The sequence below is a fragment of the Cavia porcellus genome, unplaced genomic scaffold (assembly GCF_034190915.1).
Source record: "Cavia porcellus strain 051 isolate PalLab524CR breed Dunkin Hartley unplaced genomic scaffold, mCavPor4.1 scaffold_17, whole genome shotgun sequence".
Lineage (NCBI taxonomy): Eukaryota > Metazoa > Chordata > Mammalia > Rodentia > Caviidae > Cavia > Cavia porcellus.
In genome coordinates, this window is record NW_026947500.1 from 45,802,883 (window position 1) to 45,817,989 (window position 15,107).

The 15,107-nt window shown below is 59.3% G+C and overlaps 1 protein-coding gene and 1 long non-coding RNA gene across 3 annotated transcripts; one reads left to right on the top strand and one right to left on the bottom strand.

Annotated features, from left to right (window-relative positions):
• Nucleotides 1-1,022: 1,022 nt before the first annotated feature.
• Nucleotides 1,023-13,016, bottom strand: Atp13a1 (ATPase 13A1). 2 transcript variants are annotated; one of them, XM_013147553.3, is made up of 26 exons: nucleotides 12,630-13,016; nucleotides 10,442-10,531; nucleotides 10,167-10,357; nucleotides 8,950-9,022; nucleotides 8,603-8,758; nucleotides 8,422-8,491; nucleotides 8,237-8,343; nucleotides 7,981-8,110; nucleotides 7,809-7,864; nucleotides 7,240-7,366; nucleotides 7,026-7,163; nucleotides 6,829-6,949; nucleotides 6,354-6,511; nucleotides 5,946-6,121; nucleotides 5,758-5,868; nucleotides 5,111-5,236; nucleotides 4,587-4,695; nucleotides 3,925-4,124; nucleotides 3,758-3,854; nucleotides 3,209-3,369; nucleotides 3,021-3,135; nucleotides 2,744-2,940; nucleotides 1,883-2,025; nucleotides 1,624-1,735; nucleotides 1,407-1,550; nucleotides 1,023-1,323 (listed from the first exon to the last, which is right to left on the bottom strand). In XM_013147553.3, exons 1-26 carry the CDS (start codon nucleotides 13,014-13,016, stop codon nucleotides 1,213-1,215), a joined length of 3,606 nt encoding a protein of 1,201 aa, XP_013003007.1. In that variant the 3' UTR covers nucleotides 1,023-1,212. The 2 variants fall into 2 exon arrangements, 1 of the variants encoding a protein (XP_013003007.1); XR_010040251.1 differs by lacking the exons at nucleotides 1,023-1,323; nucleotides 3,209-3,369 and having other exon boundaries at nucleotides 1,472-1,550.
• Nucleotides 1,210-14,610, top strand: LOC134470962 (uncharacterized). The gene is made up of 2 exons (XR_010040252.1): nucleotides 1,210-1,345; nucleotides 2,454-14,610. It is a non-coding gene; the product is annotated as an uncharacterized LOC134470962 (long non-coding RNA).
• Nucleotides 14,611-15,107: the final 497 nt, after the last annotated feature.

Genomic DNA, 15,107 nt, shown 5'->3' on the forward strand with positions numbered 1-15,107 from the left:
GGGCTAGCTTCAACGCAGCACGGACCACCCCCCAAGTGGTACTGGGTGTCCAGATCAAGGCCTTTGTACTACACTGCACCCGGCTTTTATTTATTCTTATGTATTCTTTTGAGAAAGGGTCTTGTTAAATTACTAAACTGCCCACTTGGGTTTGAAGTTAGGGCGCTGCTGCCTTAGCCTCCCAGAGGCCCCCCTCTCAGGGGCGAACACAAGACTGCTTGTTCTGAGATCTCCAGGGGTCACTCCGGGGCAGGGGACTGAAGCTGGCACTAGTCTGCGTGTGCTGTCTCCCAGTGTCACCTTCCACTCCCAGTGCTGTGCCCTAAAGCAGGTGGGTATAGGAGGCACAGGGCCCTCTGCCTGGCCAGGAAGCTGGCCGCTGTTTGGAGCACCAGAGCCCAGCTGGCCGGCCCAGCCTGTGCCAGTTTCCTTCCTCTTCCCTCTTCTTCCTTCCTTTTTACGTTTTTTTTGCCATATTGCGAATTGAACCCAGGGCATTCACACTGACCTACAACCCTAGCCCTTTTTTTGGTCTTCAGAGCTTGGGTCTTGCTGGATTGCTGAATTGTCAGGGCTGGTCTCTTTCTGCTTCAGCCTTCCTGAGTGCCAGGATGCAGCTGTAATCCTACCTACTCAGGAGGCTGAGGCAGAAGACTGCATTTAGGGCCAGCCTGGGCAGCTCAGTGAGATCTGGGCTGGGGGTCCAGCTCGGTGGTAATGCTCCTGCTGAGCCAGGACCCAACCCCATCATTAGGAAGAGATCATGCCAAAGTTGCTGGCAATCTGAAGGGTCATATCTGGTATGAGCTGCTGCCACGTTGGGACTCGAGGAGCCTGGCCCAGGTGGGTGTCCAGGATACCCAGGGCCTCACTGCTTTCTCGTGTCCCAGAGAAGAGGTCAACACCAACTTTGAGGCTCCACCAGGTGCCTGAGCTGTCAGGACCTGGGGTTACGGATGCCAGGGTGCCTGGCCTTGGCTGGCGCTATGGAAGGGGGTGCAGAGCAGGTGGAGACGGCTTCATAAAATCTCAGTGCTGCTTTATTTACCAAAGGAGCCGGCCTGGGGCTGGACCCGCTAGCAGGGCTGGCAGGGCCTGGCTCAGTCTTCCACTCCGTGGGGGTGGAGGAAGCGTTCCCTCCCCAGGCCCTGGCGGAGCTCCTGCCTGGTGGGCCAGCAGTCTGGGTGAGCGGTGGGTACCAGCACCGCTGGCTCAGGAAGGCACTTTCAGCTTCGGGGTCCCCAGGAAGAACTGCAGGACACGGTCAGCCAGGAGCGCCAGGCAGAAGTCTAGGAGCAGCACCTGGGCGATGACCAGCTTGAACTGCCAGGCATGTGGGAGGCAGGTGAGTATGGAGCAGTGGCTGGAGGGCCAGCTCAGCCCCAGGGCCCCACCACGCCCCGCACCTCCACAGGGATGTCCACGAGGCCGAACTGGCTGTTGAAGTCAGGGGAGGAGCCGAGCAGCAGGCCCACGATGGCCAGCAGGGACACGGCCAGGCTCCACAGCAGTGGCTTGTTCTCAGGCAGACTCTCCATGAACGGTGGGCCCTGAGGGAGGGGACCCAGGGTGAGGGTGTTGTGCAAGGGCTTGGGTGGGGCGGGGCAGGAGGGACAGCCTTACCTTGTAGTTGATGGCAAAGGTGGCCATCTGCATGGCCATGGCCATGATGTACACTGTGCTGTTCACCAGGCTGGGCTCAAACTCCTTGTCCAGGTCTACGAACTGCTCCTGCCTGCGGGCATGCTTGGGTCAGCCCCACCCCCACCCCGGCCTCTCACTTCTGCTCATGCCGGGGAAGCCGGTGACTCTTACCACATGCCCTCAGGTCTAGCTGTCCACCTCTGCCCCCCTAGGGGTGCCAGTGACTGGGAACACTCACTTATTGGGGCTTCGGGCCTGGGCCTCCCGGTACAGGAAGACGAGGCTCAGGAAGTGCACGGTGAACTGCAGCAGCACCGTGAGGATGGTATACAGGTTGAAGATGTTGGGCAGGGGCCGCTCCCGGGACAGGGTCTTGAGGGGCTGTGGGGGTTAGGCATGGGTCAGGCCTGCTTGCCCACGGCCACCGGGCCTTCCTGGGAGGACTTCAGCACTGCTGTTACCCAACTCGGAGCTGGACGGGGTCTGCTACCTTGCACTGCCTGCAGCAGCTAGGCTCTGCTTTGGTTTTTTGGGGTACCAGGAATCCAACTCAGGACCTTGTGCCTGCTGGGAAGGCATCATACTGCCGACCTCTATCCCCAGCTGCTTTCTTTTTTCTTTTTGTATTACTGGGGATTGAACTTACGACCTCACCCTTGTCAGGCAGGCACTTATGCCTGCTGAGCTAAATTCCTAGCCCAGCTGCTTTGTTTTCTTCATGGGGATGAACTCGGGGACTCTCCCTGAGTTATACTGGGTCCCACTAACTCGCCCAGGCTGGCCTTGAACTCCTGACCCTTCTGTTTCAGCCTCCTGAGTGAGCACGCAGAACCAAGTGGTGCAACATTGATCTCCCCGGCTGCCTGTGACTGCTTGGCATTGTCCATGGCACTGCAGGCCCTGAGCGATCTTGGGGACTTGTTCCTTTCTGTCCCCTCCTTGCCTGGAGGGTTGTCAGGCCACCTCAAAAGTGTGCCAACCAAGGCTTGTGACCCCACATCCGGGTTCTGCACCCCACCCGTCACTTGTGGGTGATGATTCCCACCCACAGAGGACATGTGGCAGGCCCGAACTGCCCACCCTCCCGCCCTGCGGCCACCTTGGAGCGGGAGATGAAGAGGAAGCAGCCGGCCAGCAGCAGCCCCTGCAGTGTGGCCTGGAAGTCGCTGAACTTGACCCCCTCCAGGTAGAGGACGCTCTGGCTGTAGGCCAGGATGAGTGCGTTCAGTGCCAGGATCTTGAACATCTGCAGCGTGGTCACCAGTGTGCAGCGGCCCTGCTTGATCACGTGGCAGACTGGGGCGACAGGTGGGGCATGAGGGGGTGCTGCACAGTGCTAGGCTGGGTGAGGGGCAGGTTTGGGTGTGGGGACTCACTGCACTGGATGGAGGAGAGCTTGGAGGTGAAGGGTGCGGCGATGCTGGCGTCGCCCAGCTTCACGATGGGCGCGCTCTCGTCCTCCAGGTCCCGCAGCACTTGGCTCAGGCGGTCCTGTGGGCAGAGGGTGGGATCACTGGATGCTACCACCTGGCACTGCTCACCACCCCGAGCCCGCCTGACTCACTCTCTGCGAGGCCGGCTGCTCCTCGGGGGGTGGGAGCCCCGACCGATGCCTGGCGGCCCTGGAGGTGGTCCTGCCACTGCTGCTGCTCAAGACTGGGCTGTCCCGGGGCCTCCGCCGCCTTTCTACAACACGCTCGGGGGCGTTGGCTAGGAGTGCCACCCCTGCAGGGACGGGACGGGCAGGATACGGGTTCACCCTGGGACCCTGAGCTCCAGACACCCCCATGCACCAACTTCCCCAGGGAACCCTACTGTCTATGAGCTAAGTAGGAAAACCAAGAAGCAACAATCCTGCAAAACCAGTAAATGCCGTGCTGCGGGAGGGTCCAGGCCCCCAGCCTTCATGGCTGTCCCTGCACTGCCTGCACACAGCATGGGAGCCCACGAAAATCCTCAAGTGTTTCTCTTGGTGTGGGACCAGTGGGACCAACTTAGGGGTGCTCTATCACAGAGCACAGCCCCAGGTCTTTTAAGTTTTGATTAGACACTGTGCACCTTTTGCATGGAAAAAACCATGCTCTGGTGGGGCAGCATCCCCAGAGCCACTCACCCACGTCCGCATGCTTGAGCGCGCCCACGTCATTGGTACCGTCCCCACACATGAGCGTCACATAGCCCAGCTCCTTGAGGCTGGTGACCACGAACTCCTGTGGGCAACATGAGCTAAGCAGGGGTCCAGTGCGCCCCAGGCCCAGCCCTGCCCGGCCATGCACGCACCTTTTGCTTGGGGGCCACACGGGCGAACACCTGTACGTGGGGGATAAGGCGCAGCAGCTGCTGGGGGGCGGTGGCCTGCAGGTGGGCCAGGCCATCGCCTGTGAGGCATAGGGCGTACTCCTGTGCCAGTGGCTTGGGGGAACTGGGGGCCAGGGGGAGTCTGATGCTACCGTCGATGGAACGCCATGTGCACTGGCCACCTGGGGATAACATGGGCAGTCACTGTCCTATGTGACATCTGCTCAGGGATACCCTGCCCATGTGGCCTGCACGCTCGTAAGCCCCTGCTTAGGACTCCTCTGCCACGTCCCAAGGGGAGCAGACCCCCGGCCACCGCAACATCCAGTACCCCTGGCCACCTACAGAGCAGGCGCCTCACAGCTGACTAGGGGCTCCTGGCCCAGTGTAGGGAAACAGGCTGTCCAAGGCCTGCAGAGTGGGTACCAGGGTGCTGCCATGGTACCACACAGCGTGCTGGGGGAGGGGACCGATGGGCCTGTGACCTTGGCATCCTCATAGACAACCACCACAGGTCAGGACTCAGCAACCTGGTAACAACCGAGTCCCCAATGAGGGGCCACAGGTTGTGAGGGTTGGACCCGGGGGTGGAAGGTAGGAGCTGTTTGTTGCCGGACCCGGCACTCTGGCCACCCAGGGCTCACCCTTTTCCGAGGGGGGCTGTAGGATAAGTGTGTGGGCCTTCTCGATGAAGCGCAGCTCCTGTGCCACGTGGCAGGCAGTGAGTGGGTTGTCTCCCGTGATCATGACCACCTGGGGACGGGGTGGGGCTCAGTGGGGAGACCACATCCTCCTGTGGAGGGGGCCCCAAGCCCCCCCAGGGTGCTGGATGGGAATGATGGGTGCCTTCCCTCGGCCTAGCCTTGCTTCCTTCTCTGGTAGTTGGGGTCCCCTGTATGTGTGTGTACAGTATATGTCAGTGTGAGTGTGGTGTGTGCATGTTGATGCATGCCTGAGGACCTGGGGTGAAGCCTGTGCCTCCCGGATGTGGGGGTGGGGTGGGGGGAGGACTGTAGAGGTGATATGGGAGGAGCTGGCTCAGCCCCCAGCATTTCCTGCTGGGGCAGCCAGCACTTCCGCTGCCACTGCACCCAGCTGTGACCTGCAGTTGAGACGTCAAGGCTGGTGCTGTCCCCTGGCGCCCTTCCCTCCCTGCCCCACTGCTTACCCGATGGGATGCGTTCTGAATCTCTCGGATCACGGCCTTGGAGTCGGCCTTGAGCGGGCAGGAGACCACGATGAAGCCCACAAACTTGAGGCTGCACTCCAGGGCCTCCCGCTTGACCTCCCTGGCCTGTAGGCAGACACGGCGCCTTACCATGCATCCTTCTCCCCTGGGTGGGGAGAGGACCAGCACCTGGCACCCAGAGACTGGGGACGGTCCTTGGTGTGGCCAATGGCCCTTTCTTATCTCCCGCCACATGGCAGCAGGAATGATGGGGCAAAACACTTGCCCCCAGGAGCTTGTGTGGTAGCAGTGGACAGACAGGACAGCAGTGGGGTCAGGGCCAGGACATGTGGAGAGGAAGCCCTCGACAAGGCCCGAGGAGGGCAGGGCTGGCACCCTGGGAGCGGGGGCTCTGGGCGCAGGACTAGGCCAAGCTGAGGGTGGGGACTGAGGCTTGGGCTTGGACTCTGCACAGAGCTGTGACCTCCCTCGAGTTCTAGAAGAATCTGTGGCCGTAGGGGGAAGAGACTGAATGGGGGCCAAGGTGGAGGTGGGGGGAGGGGACCTGGGGACGAGAGGACACTGGGCGAGGGCTGAGAATGCCACTGAGGTCTTTGCTGGTGACTGAAACAGGGCTGGGGCCTTACCTGCTGGTGGGTAAGGTGGCCTAGCTCCTTGTACCCCAGGGCCAGCACGCGGGCACCCTCCCGGGAGATCTCAGTGTGGATGTGGTGGTAGTCAGGCGGGCACTGCGCAAACTATAGGGAAGGCAGGGAAGGTGGGAACATCAGCGGGTGCCCTGTGCCCCACCCTGCCCCTGGGCTAGCCGGCTCACCATGGAGTGGAGGGTTTCGGGGGCCCCCTTCACAGCTGCGATGTAGCAGAGGTCGGTGGAGCCCAGCTTCTCGTAGGAGGCCAGCACGGACATTCGCTTTAGGGCACTGGCAAAATGAAAGCGCTGGTGAATTTTCAGCCCCTGAGTTTTAATACTTCGGGGGAATACTTTCTCATCTGGAAACAAATAAGCAGGAGTCCTGAGCGCTTGGCTCCAGCAGCAGCCAGGCCCCCGCCTCGCTCTCCACCTGGGCCCCTGGCTCCTCCCACCTCCCTGGGGCCTGGAGGTGGTCCAGGGGGTCGGGGACCCTGGTACTGTGGCTTTGGCAGGGTGGGACACTGAGGACGAGGCTGGTTCTGGGTCCTCACTGTGAGACCCCTGCCAGGAGGAGCTGGCCCAGCCCCTCACCTTTGGTCAGTGTCCAGTCCACGGCTGTTAGCATGGCCTTCTCCAGGGGGTCACCCACCAGGGTGCCATCGTCCAGCTGCATGAGGGAGTGGCAGGAGGCCAGAGCTCGGTGCGTTTCCACAGGGATGCTGGACACTGGGGTCACCTCCTTTCCGTCCCTGCAAGGATGCGGAGCAGCTGTGGGCACGAGTGTGGCATGGTAGTTGGGTGGCAATGCACCTCCCCCTGGGCAGCGCCGAGCACGGCTGGAGGGAAACTGGGGTCCCTGAGTCCCGCACTGGCTTCCCGGGGGACCCCAGAGGCTACACACAGTACGTGGGTCCATAGCTGGTACGGATTGGAGGTGAGGGCAGAAATGAAGGATGTCCCAGGGGGAGGGCCTCTGACCAGTCTTCACCTGCAGGCCCAGGCTGGGCTCGATTCCCAGGATCCCCTCTGCTGGGCACCTCCGAGGCCCAGGGTCCCTGCCGCTCACCTCAGCCCAGCCACGCCACGCACCACCAGGCTGTCGCTGGTCAAGGTCCCCGTCTTGTCGAAGCAGCACACCTCGACCTTGCCGGCGAAGGGGATCCGGAAGGGCTCCGTGCAGTACATATCTGCGGGTGGGCACCGCAATTAGGGGTCTGCTGGGATCCTCGAACTGGGTACCCCTGCCCCACCGGTCCCACTCACAGAGCTTGGCCAAGGCGATGAGAGAGGTGTTGACGGCCAGGGACAGCTCGATGGGCAGCTCAGGAGGCACAACTGAGGTGAGGATTAGAGTGCACTCCAGGAAGAGCTTGTAGCGGTTCCGGCTGGGGTCCTTGGTGCCTGCGGAGGCAGGGCCTGCCAGGCACAGGGCTGAGGGGCTGAGGCAGGGGTGTGGGGTGCAGGCCACAGTGCTTACCCTCGATCCACACGTAGGCCGCAGCTGCGATGGCGAAAACCAGGAGGAAGAGGATGAAGATGAAGGTTTCCAGGTTGTTGGCTGTCACCCGCTTGACCCCAAAGAGGATAGTGCGCAGCAGCCTGCCCTAGAGGGAAGAGACGGAGGCCTTTCCTGGGCACAGGCCTGGGCGAGGAGCCTCTCTTCTCAGATCACCAATGCAGGACATGAAGTCCTTTCATGGACTGCATGAAACATGGAAACAAGCAGTGCCTGCCTCGTCTGGTTAAGGAGCCACTCGGACACTGCAAAGGCAGGCAACAGCCCTAGGAGGCCTGGCATTGCCCTGCTGGGCAAAGCCCACACTTTGCCAAAACATCACTTACTGGGGTTCACTCCACACATGTGGGTGAACAGTGAGCTTGCCAGCCAAGCGCTCCCCAAACCTCAGGTCAGAGGGACCTGGACCCTGGGCTCCCTGCTTTACCCTGGCCATGGCAGAGTCCAGGGCCGAATGCTTGGGAAACTGAGACACCTACCACTCAGGTGCCTACCAGCCAGCCCACCCACCCACCCACTGGAAGGTGCACCTGGGAGGTGTTGAATCCAGTCCGCAGGACGTAGGCCACGCATCCATTGTCGACCGCTGGGGAAAGAAAGGGCCTGGTCACCCAAGTGCCCTCCTTCTAGTGCACTGGGTAAAGAGGGCGAGAAGGCGGGGTGGGGAGGCAGGGCATCCCCAGGCGGCCCTGAGGCACCTACGCTTCAGGCCTGTGGTGGCCTTCTGTGGGGGGATGTGCTGCACCACCTTGGTGCCCCCAAAGACCACGTGCAACCGGGAATCAGCCTGCAGGTCCAGCATGCGGTCAGGGCTGAGGTCCTCAATGGGCTCCTGTGGGGGAGGGGACTGGATTGGGATGGTGGCTTCCAGGTGGGACCTGGGGCTCTGTCCCTTTCTCCTCAGTCTCCAGGCATCCCAGGATGCTGGATGCAGCTGAGGTGTACCCCGATCACACACCTTCATCTGTGGCACTGACTCCCCGGTGAGCATGGCCTCATCCACGATGCAGCGGCCACGCAGCAGCAGCACGTCACATGGTACCAGGTTCTCCTGTGGGGAGCGGCCTGCAGGCATGGCAGCAGGATTGGCCAGGGGCCCTGGGGCTGGGAAGGCTCCCACCACCCGAGCAGAGCTGGCCTCACCGATGGACACGATGTCCCCGGGCACCACTTCATCGCTGGCAAGGGGCCTCCACTTGCGGCTCCGGTAGACCTGGGGGCAAGGCAGCATCAGCGTAGCTGCCCTGGCCGTGCCTGCCCTGAGTCCACACTTATACCACGCCTGCCTCTTGCCCACCCTGGAGCCGGCAGTGCCCAGCCGCACCTGGATGAGGTGGGGCTTGTTGCCCATCTTTCGGATCTCAGACATGTTCCGCATCTGCTGCTGCACCAGGGATGCCTCAAAGGCCACTAGCATGGACAGCGTGAAGACACTGTAGTACCAGTACTCATCCAGGCACCAGAGCCCCACACAGAACACCTGTGGGGCAGGGAGGCAACGGGACAGGCAGCTCTGTGCTTGCTCCTCGTCGGCTCCAGAGCCCTGTGCATGAAGCCCAGGGACCTGAGTGGCATGGCTGTCTTGCCCAGGGGCTCTGGCTTCTCAGGTGACAGACAGGCTTTCTAGGCTGTGACAGAGGCAGGGGATGAGGGACCCGGCCGCTGCTGTACCTGAAACACGAAGAAGGGAGCCGTGGCCCTCTCCTTGAAAAGCTCGGAGAAGTCGGGCACCACCATCTCGGCCCTGCAAGAGAGCACGGCACACCTGTCCCCAGAGCTGGGGGCCATCCACCCAGGGAAACCACACGGGGGTCGAAAGCTTGGAGAGCTTCCCCACCAAGGCTCCATGCAACCACGGCTGCACTGGCCTCCTTCTGAGGCCTTCGGAGCTGCAATGCAAGCAAACGGAGTGGGCAGGTACAGAGCTGAGCTCCACTGGGAACAGTGTCCTGGTGAAAAGCCCCAGAGCTGGGCCCAGGGCACCTCCAGGGCCTGAGCTTGTGTGTGGTGGCCCAGTCCAAGAGGTTAGCCAACGAGGGCTGTGCTTGCAGTGCCCTTTGACTGGTAGACACCTTGGGCTGGGACAGAAGGGCACAGTGATGCCACGCCATGGGAGCCATGGACCACACAGCCCCCACCCCTGCCATGGGCTTGGCCATGAGTGAGGGAGGCAGTGAAGAGATGGCCATCCATGAGGCTGACCTTGGGGTGGGGGAGCCTCCCTTGCGGCCCTGTGTTTCAGCAACAGAGTCAGGACGGTCTCTTGGGAGCTCTATGGGTTTCCAGGTCGAGAGCCACAGCCTCAGGGGCTACCACAGGGTTGAGGCTGGACGTTCTGCTGCCCCCTCAGCCTCCCGATAAGTTTCCCAGACTGGTTTTTGGCTTCAGATCATCCTGCCTGTGTCTCTGTGTGGCTAGGATTGCACACAGTTAATATCTTCCTATCACTTACTTAAGTTACTTACTTTCTTTTTTTTTTGAGGCAGTGTCTCGCTATGCAGTCCAGGCTGGCCTGGAACTCAGTAATACTACTGCCTCAGCCTCCTGAGTGTTGGGATGATGGGCATGTGCCACTACACCTGGCCTCCACTGCTATTTCTAAAGGACTGAGATAGACGTTTGAAAGTAACAGAGGGTGGAATTTTAAACACAGAATTTAAAATGAAGCAGGGAACTGGAAGAGACGAGGAGGAAGAGCTGACTGTTGTGAGCAGGGTTGGGGTTCATCTCTGGGCCGGCAGGTGTGGGGACAGCAGCACAGGCTCCTCCACTGGGACCCTGATGGAGGAGTACCCCAGGATGAAGGAAGGCTCCGCCCGCTCCCTAGATACTCTGGAGCAGGAGCAGAGCAAGAACGGGACACAGGTTGCCGGCCATGAAGGACTCACTTGTTGCTCCCGAATTTCTTCTCGGCGGCCCGGATCTCTGAGTCTTCCTGGAACCCCCTGTGGCTCTGGTAGAAGGAGAACATGTTCGCCACGGGGAAGGCTACTGGGAGGAACTGCTTCTTTTCCAGGGCGTCGTAGGAGTACTTGATCTTCTGGAACTCGAAGGACAGCACCTCGAGCCCGTCTTCACCCTGTGGGGGTGAGGTACGCCATAGCAGTGCCTGGGAGTCTCTCCTAAGTCCCTGCCCCTGGGTCCCCCGGCAGGCAATCCCTACCTTGTCACGATGCAGAGCCACGAGCTCGGTGGAGCCATTGTTGGGGGTTGGCACCACCTTCACAAAGGTTGCCTTGCTGGGGTCGTACTCCTGCCAGACAAGCAGAGCACTGTCACTGAGCCAGCGCAGCTCACAGGCCCATGAGCCCATAGCCCCACGGGGAAGGAGGGAACAGTGGTCCCATGGGCAAGTTTTGAACATGCCACTGGGCTCCAGTGCTGGCTTGCCCACGCCCCAGACTGTTGCTGGGACAAGATACCACCTCTGGTCTGTATTATAAAGCTGGGGTTTCGGAGAGCACCTGACACCCAGGGATCTGGTAATGCCAACTCTCAAACGAGAAGTGTGACACCAGGCATCTAGCGTGTGCTGGCTACGAGGTCACGGCCCACCTGCACTCACAGTGCCTGCCTCTCCCCTTTCTGGTGGTCTGCCCGGAATATGCTTTCATAGAGCAGGGTCCCCTGATACTGCTGGCCTCTGCTTAAATGTCACCTTCTCATGAACCCTTCTGCAGTTATCCCATCTAAAGGTCCCTGGGCTCTCTGTTACTGCTCTTTAGCAACAATTGCTGAGTGGCAATTTTCTCTCCTGCTAACGTCATAAAGGCGGCAGACTTTGTCCACTGTCCACTGCTGTTACCTAAGACACAGGAAGTGTTCTCTTTCTGTGAACTGTATCCATCCCTGGCTGCTCTGTTAGATCCTGGGATGAGTGGAGGGAAAGAGGGGGGCCTGGGAGCAGCAGGGGGATGACCCTAACCATGTGCCATGCCTGAGGAAATGCGTGGGCCAGTGAGGTAGGCAGAAAATAGCAATAAACACTGAACTACGGACTGCAGGGAAGGCATGGTTTAGCTCAGGACCTACAGCAAGTGCTTGTTGGATGCCACCTCAGCTTCTCTCGGCAACACCAGGAGGCCAGGTGTTAGGGCTCTCACTTTTTTTTTTTTTTTTTTTTTTGTCTTTTTCGTTTTTATCGGTACCGGGGATCGAACTCATGACTGCCTGCTTGCAAGGCAGGCGCTTATGCCGCTGAGCTAAATCCCCAGCCCCATAGGGCTCTCACTTTACAGGGGTCAGAAACTGAAACCAACCAGTAGGAGCAGTGGCCTGAGATGAGGTGCAGGCCCAGATCTGCCTCTAACTTGGCTTAGTTCCCCGCACTCCTCCATCCCTGGAGAGGAAGTCTAGCATTACATTATTTCGCTGCAGACCAGCAGGCAGCTGGAGTCTTGGGGGACCACCTGCAAGACTCTCCAACTTCCTTTTTTTCACTTGTCCCTTGCTAAGTCTTTCACTGTACCAGTCAGAGCCACCAAGCCTGGAAGCACCAGTCCTTCCAAGGGACAAATCTAACTGGGGAAGGAATGAAGACTCAATGCACACTGACAGTGGGGAAAGGGGACAGTCTCTCTGTCCTTCCTGTAGCCCTAATGCGGTCCCGTCCCTCTTGAGGCCAGTCCATGCCTGGGATTAGGCCAGAGGGTCGCTGGAGATATACCTCAATGCCTTGGGTTCCAAACCTGAAGTCATCTGAGTCAAATGGCACAGCTACTACTTGTCAACTGGAGGCTCACTTCCGCTCTGTATCACAGCTACCGCGTTTTGGGGTAGCACTCATTCACTGAGAACCTCAACTGTGGCTCTCACAGGCGCTGTCTGGTGTTGCACCCCAGTCTCCCCATCGCCGCGCTTATCTCACAGAAGGGTGGCAGGAGACGCCAAGTCACTTACTCCACAAACAGCGCATTTTAAACAGTGTCACCTGCATCGCATGCCCCTTTTGGTCTAGCACGGAAAGGAGCTGTGCCCTGGACAGCAGGACTTGTTTCGAGGTGGGGGATCCCATCCCACAGGGCTGCGGTCACTTTGCAAACCAAGGTGGGAGACACTGGGGCGGAGGATAGGACCAGGAAACGGCAGAATACCCGTCGGAAAGGAGTTAGAATAACCGCGTCCTATCAGACAGCAACCCATGCTGGGCTCCGCGCTCAGTCTTTGCAGACATCAGCTTAGTGATCCTGAATGACTACACCAGTAGGGATTCCAGAGATAGGAAGCGCAGTAACCCATATCACGTCAGGACTGAACCTCGGCCCGATGACACAGGGGACCGCTGAGGGCCCGGGCCTAGCGGAGAGGAGGATCCGGACGGTGCCAGGGGTCGGGCTCGAGCGCGCGCTTACCGGAGTGCAGGTGAGCGCGCAGTGCGCGTGCACGGACCAGTGCCCCGAGAGAACGGTGAGTGCATGAGCCAGGCAGATGGTGGCGAGTATCAGTAGCGCGGCCTCCGGGATCTGAACCCAGCTGCTGCCCCAGCCCCAGCAGCCGGCGGCCGCAGCGCCCAGCCAGGCTGGGTAGAGGAGCCCCGCGAACGGTAACACAGTGAGGCGCCGCAGAAGCGCGAGCCGCCGGTATGGCCACACGGCCGCCACCAGCTCGTCACCGCTCGCTATGAGGGCCGGCCCGGCGGCAAAGAGCGCACGCGGCTGCGGCCCGGACTTGGGCTGCCCACGGAGCCAGGACCCGTAAGACCGGGCCCCACAGGGCACCGCGTTGCCCACCGCCGCCATCTTTCCCCAAGACCGGTGCTCGCTTCCGGGCGGAGGCCCCGCCCCATTTCCGCCAGGCTACTTCCGGAGAGTGCTGGGCGCCGCCATGATAGCCTCAGTGTTGGAAAGCCCCCAAGGCAACAGAGGCGGAGTGGTTAGTTTGGGCGTTGCCATGACAGTCTGAGGCCGGAAAGAGCGATAGGATGCCGCCATGACGGAGAGGGCTTTAGAGCAGCTTGCCCGTGCTGCCACGCCGGATTATGGCCGGAAAAGACGAGCACCGCCATGACAACCTGGGCCGGAAGAGGCGAACCCTTCTAGGGAAAAAAGAGCCAATCAGGGAAAGGTTTTCTAGGATGGGTCTTAGCATGGAGGCGGGGCTCGTGGGAGTAGGTCTTTGTGGGGCGTGGTTTTCGGGGTGGGAGCTGTCGTTGGGCGGGGCTTGTGTGGACGGACACTTATTGTAGGGACGGAATTTGTGAGGACTGCCTGGTACCTGGTATAGTCTCGGGTGAGGTCTCCTGGGCAGCCACGCCAAAGCTCCCAAAGATGATGGCTGCAGGGACCCAAACATACGCGGCTCCACTTCTGGAAGCTAAGAGAATATGGGGTGCTGAAGGTGACTCCCCTCCATTCCACCAAGCCACCAGCTGTCCTCTGCCCAGCCCAGCCCAGCCCAGCCCCTGTCAGTGTTCTGCAGCTATGCTCTCATGGGGCAGCTGGCGGCGTCCCACTCCTGTTGACCCACCCTGCTTGTGTTGGGGTAGGTATGGGGAGTGGCCAAGGCTGGAGATTGACCACACTTGCGGGACTAAAAGCAGTGTCAGCCCTGAGAACAGACACACCCCAGGTGAGACAGATGAACCAACTGGTGGGCAGAGGGCTGTCACAAGACATTGACCTGCCTGCTGTATAATACATAGGCTGCAGTCACTGAGCAGTTCTTTTCTCCCATCTGCAGAGAGAGCTCCACCTGGTCGTAGCTTTCTGCATTCTGACCCTGGTCTTCCTTTCTTGCCCCCTGGGAAGTTTGAGCTGCTCTATAGACGCAGAAGTAGGGGTGAGGGTGGGTACTTGGTGTGAGGGGTGGAGGTTGGAGGGCTTTGGGGCTGGGGGATTGGGCCCGGACCCCTCCTGCTGTTGCCCAACGTATGGGCTTCCTCCCATGCCTTCCTACACTTAAGAGGGGACCCTGAGAGTCGGCGCATGCGCTCCCACTGGTCCATACCAGGGACTGCCAGCCCCAGCGTAAGCCAGCTTCTCTCTCTCTTTTTTTTAATTTTAATTTTTTTTGTAGTAAGAATCGAACTCAGGTCCTCATGTTTGCCAAGCAGGCACAGTACAGCTGAGCTATATGCCCAGCCTTAATTTAATGTTTATCAGTACATGTTTGGAGTGCATCTGATTACACACATCAGGAGAAGCTGGTACTGGGACATAATGCATCTTCATTCTTTTTACACCCTTCTCATCCCCTCCCTTTATCTTCTCTCCATCCCTTGATCCCCTTCCCATTTGCAAAAGATCTTATCTATTTCCTGTTAGTTTTTATTTTCCTTGTGTGTAGAGAAACCATGCAGTATTAAAGCTTGTGTGTCTGTTTTAGTTTATGGTCCCAGGAAGTACATCTGTTTTTCTTCAGATGTCTTACATTTATCTTTCTTCAAGGCAGAAGGTTAGAAGCTTAACGAAGTGACTCTGCAGGGCGCACTTTGTAAATGTCCTGAGCTTGTGCAGGAGGAGTGTATGGAGTGGTGTGAATGCTATACCCCACCTGGGCAGGGGAGCCCTCCCAGCGTAAGGGAGGAAAGAGGCTTGCTCCCCGCACTTTTGCTCTTGTGGCTTTGCTATCTTCTGCTGCCTTGAAGTGTTGCCCCTGTGCCACTTCACCCTGCCCTGGAGCCAGCTGATTATGGTCCGAAATCTCTGTACACTGTGAGCTAAATAAACCTTTCCTTCCCTTCATTTTGGATGTCTGATATTTTGCCTCAGCAACAAGAGAAGAGTAACCAAAACATCCAGTTTTCTTCAAATGTCTCACGTTTATTCTTTTTCATAGCACAGTAGTACTCAATTGTGTATCAATGCTACATATTCTTTATTCATTTTTCC